This window comes from Odontomachus brunneus, unplaced genomic scaffold (assembly GCF_010583005.1).
Source record: "Odontomachus brunneus isolate Ranch 3 - 2012 unplaced genomic scaffold, Obru_v1 Obru_scaffold_134, whole genome shotgun sequence".
NCBI lineage: Eukaryota > Metazoa > Arthropoda > Insecta > Hymenoptera > Formicidae > Odontomachus > Odontomachus brunneus.
Window position 1 is genome coordinate 204,579 of NW_022639584.1, and position 4,398 is coordinate 208,976.

At 38.9% G+C, this 4,398-nt stretch overlaps 1 protein-coding gene across 8 annotated transcripts in view; it reads right to left on the reverse strand.

Moving 5' to 3' along the window:
* Positions 1–211: 211 nt before the first annotated feature.
* The window catches only part of LOC116850142 (mediator of RNA polymerase II transcription subunit 13-like), a 41,218-nt gene continuing 37,031 nt past the window's right edge, over positions 212–4,398 (reverse strand). For 5 of the 8 annotated variants that reach the window (XM_032828076.1, XM_032828082.1, XM_032828080.1 and 2 more), the window contains 5 exons: positions 3,905–4,249; positions 2,993–3,331; positions 2,601–2,885; positions 2,006–2,277; positions 212–1,903 (listed from right to left, as the gene is read on the reverse strand). In XM_032828076.1, the coding sequence (XP_032683967.1) occupies positions 1,771–1,903; positions 2,006–2,277; positions 2,601–2,885; positions 2,993–3,331; positions 3,905–4,249 (1,374 nt within the window). In that variant the 3' untranslated portion in view covers positions 212–1,770. The remainder of the gene's footprint in view (positions 1,904–2,005; positions 2,278–2,600; positions 2,886–2,992; positions 3,332–3,904; positions 4,250–4,398) is intronic. The other 3 variants (XM_032828083.1, XM_032828081.1, XM_032828078.1) reach the window with 1 other exon arrangement.

Below are 4,398 nucleotides of genomic sequence, written 5' to 3' on the forward strand. Positions count from 1 at the left end.
TATATATATATATATATATATATATATATATATATATATATATATATATATATATATATATATATATATATATATATATATATATATCTTTTATGGCTACTACGTAAGGAAACCAAAGGCATCTAATATGCAGATTACTACTGTGCTTGCAATATAATCTCTCAGACACGCTGCAAATATAAAAATGAAATGTAATTATATATATATATAATTATATATACACATAAAACTGTATTTCGTAATATTAATATATAATAATGGTAATAATAATAATTTTTTAATAATAATAATCCCAATAATGACATACTACCCAGTAATAAATACTATAGATACAGAGTGAGTGTGGGTGTGTGAGTAAATTAACCAATTAATTAGGGGGGAGGGGGTTCTATGTACAAGTCATATTTGTACTATGCGACTGACGCAATTGGCCACCGTGGCTCCATTCAGACGCGCCCCACATTTCTCTCTTCGTGTCTTTTCATTTCTTTTTTTCTTCATTCGATTAAATTGAAGGAAACAATCTCTGCAATCTATAACTGGCTTATTCTTTCTCTCTCTTTCTTCCTTGCTCTCTCATTCGCGTTATAATCTCCCTCTCTCTCATTCAATTATCTAATCTCGGCGATGTCTCACTTCATAAATTATTTAAAAACAATATTTTACACACTATAATGTATGTATAATATATAGAGGTCACCTAATCCGAATAAAATTTGTCAAACAGCATCGAAAAATTGCGCTAACGGGTCCGGGAAACATGATAACAGCGACCCAGTGCCGCGCGAGCATAATATAATATTATAATCGTCATACTTATCTTCACACCAGGGGCTTGTACGAGGCATCGCTTATAAAAAAGAAGTCCACCTCTCTTTCTTTTTTTTTATATCATCTATATAAAATTAAAAAACAACGTAATATCATTTATATTACTTCGTCGTTATTAATAATAAAAGCTTTGTACAAAATTCAATTTACAATTAAAAACTTTTGGTTACATAATTTTCTAGAGATTCTGATTTGTAATTGAACTATCTATCGACAGAGAGGCAATCGAAAATCATTTTCTTATTATGCACTCTCCTATTCATTTGCTTTCTCTCGCTTTCTTTCTCTCTTCCGTTCTCTCTCATACAATCTTCTCTTCCATCCATCGTTTCTCTCTCTCTCTCATTCCTATATACTCTCTTTTATCTCTCATTCTCTCCTATGTTATCCCTCTTTCTTCCCTACAGCGTCTCTCATCGCTCACAGTCACTTGCGCAACACATTCGCTTCTCTCTGTCATACCGCTAAAGTTTCACATGCGCTCGTAATGCTGCTTTCGCTGACAATGGTCGTACTGCGGACACGCATCTCGTTTCCTTACTCAATATTCGTAAACACAAAGTACAATCTATAGTTCGCCTGTTTATAATAGAAAAATGGTAAAGAGAGTCGCTGTGCTGATCGTTTATCGGGTATTCAGTATTATTTTTTTTTTCATTTTTCAGCCATTGTATTCATATTAACGTGTGTGTCGTATTTTAATTATTATTCCGAGTAAAAAAGGCTCGGGTTTGCTTTTTACACGTGAGGAATCATCGACGGCTGCTGGTCGAAGGATCGTACGTACTCTGTACCTAGACAATCTCTCTAAGTCACTAACGTATTTAGGTAAAGGGCATAGGAAATCAGTTGCTCTCGTAAAGCCCCGAGTGACGGTACGATAAGGAGGAGTGCGTGAGAGAGGTGCACATACTGCACTACAAAGGGAGAGGGTGTGGGTCAGACGAGAGCTGCCGTTGTATGGTAAAGTTGCATGAGCGCCTGTATGTGCACCGGTAAGCAGGACAGCCGATCCTTGGTGTTTGCGTCCATCGCGAGCCACGACAGTGCGTTGTACCCTTCCAAAACATACCTGCGAGACAAATATATCATTTGTTATTGTTTGTACATTACTAACAACGACAACTTGCAGATAAGTCTCTGTGACATTAGATGCGAAATCACAGATACGAACCTGAGCACGTCAGTGGTATATTGCGAATCCAACGGATGAGCAGTAGGTGCGCTTTGCTGCTGAAGTAAGTCATCACTGTTTTGCTGTATCGCGGGACTGTGCAGATGTAATGCGTTCTTCAAGAAAACCGGACAAACGTTCTCGAGATGCGGACAGGCTGCCCAAAACCATGGTGGCATACGCCCCGTTGGCGCAGTCGATACTAGATAACCGAGAGCGAGCGGTTGCTGCAAAAGTGTGCCAACTTCTTCCGTTTGCTCGGCTATCGCTACCTGCAAAATCCACACAGAATTACGCTTACGTTACGCATAATTTTATATCGCTGGGAAATACATTTATATTTCAAGCGAACGTATACTGGTTTTCAAGACGATTTGAAAACTTTTTTTTTAGAAAGAAGTTTAAAATCAGTCTGGAACGCAGCCCAATGAGAGAATATAACTTTTGGCAATTAATCAGAAATAAGGACTCTCTCAACTATCGGTTACGTTCCATAACGGATTGAAAGAAATGGTGTTCAAGCTATTTTGAAAACATGTATATCTTCACGGCATTATTGCGACAAATCGCAGTTTTGAGTTCTTTTCAAACTTACTCTTGGAGTATTACTGCATGGAAACGGACTACCAGGACCATCATGATTGCCCAAGCCTGATCCACCACCGTCCCCGCCGAGTGGCGATCCTTCCTGACGATGTGGACTTCCGCCCGGGCTCTGTCCACCGCCTGCTCCTGGTTCGGGCCAAACATTGAATATATCATTAAAGTCGCCCATTCCCTCCATGCCTTCCGGCATATCGTCGTTTAGAGCGGAGAACTCGAACAATTCATCGTCTCCCAGTACGTTAATGTGTTGTTCTTGAAACGCTGTCTGCGATGACTGAAACATCAAAAACACTACTATTTAGCATCACGGTCGCGGGTCTCACGGTAACGCGCGGTTAACGCGAGACCGTTATTGCTGTGAATTTATCCTAAATCTCTTACCTGAGAAGTAGCGGACGTGGGAAAAACAAGTATATGAGTACACGTGACATCCTGCGGTGTGGATAATTGGCAGTTTACGGATGCTTGACTGAATCTCTCGTCGGGAGTGAACTGATCGGCCATTAATCTGAGAGTAGAGTCTGGCTCGAGCGAGACTAAGCACGCACTGAGTACGCATGGTGCCGCTGAAGGATACATGAGACTACATTGACCGCATATCTCTTTTAGATGCTTAGACGCTTTCAGAAGTGCTTTTCTAGAAAGTAACCAACTCCATCCCTTTAATTCACCATGTCCAATACGTCCTACTCGCCCTACAACCAATCTCCATGGTTGCACCTGCGGCAGGAATATTTTAATGAGCACACACTCTGGATGAGAAAAAATTACTAATCTCATTCAAGTTATAATAATTTTTTATGTCAACTACATCTTATTTTTCTAAAGTTGCAGTAACAATATGCACGTAAAATTAAAGTCGATTAATACCAACAACAATAAAATTTAATCTACAATGTGCTCTTTGCTTCCTATTTCTTATTCTCCATATTTTTCTGGCTTAAGGCTTAAGGTTTGAGAAGGTTTCAGAAATAAACAAAGAGAAAGAAACAAGAAACACATCAAGCTTAATATTGCTGGGAACATTCAATATAAGTCGTTTTCTGAAGAACATAGTATTTTGCTAAAGATATTTTTGTTATTAGCTTTTTACTATTAACATTGTGTTGTTACTACTACTTTTTCGGTGTAAATCTTTTATTCTTATTAACAATATAGCAACGCTTACTGCAAAAATAATTCTTTCACTATGTGATTAGTTATAAATACGACACTTTCTTTTCAGTGTAAGAGAGAAAAAGAGGAACTGGAGATGTATCTCGTGTAATGATACGTATCTGAAAGTCTACTTACACCCTGAGACATTACACCAAGTATAAAGTCCATGAGCTTTTGGAGGCCAATGCGCCTAGCCGAGGCGCGCTTTCTTCTTTTCCTGTTGGGTATGTCAATGTTAATGGTAGCGGTCTCGAAAATTTCACCCCTGTCGTCTGTCGCGGTGGCTAACAACCAGGACTGATCTTCGCTCAAGCAATAGCTCAAGTACAGCACCGCGCATTCCTCTGGTCCCGGCATACCGAACGATTCGGGTGCTTCGCTCTTTGCTCGCAACGGTGCTAGCACGTAGGCCGGTGCGTAGAGCCGGTAAGGCGCCTTGTTCCGTTCCTGATGTATAGTTGCAAGAGTATTACTAAACGACTGAAAACGATTTTACATCGTGGGTCTTTAATCTCATGCGAAGTTAACGCTTATTTCCTGGCACGTAACGGTAGGACTCGAACTATATATATATATATATATATATATATATATATATATATATATATATATATATATATATATATATA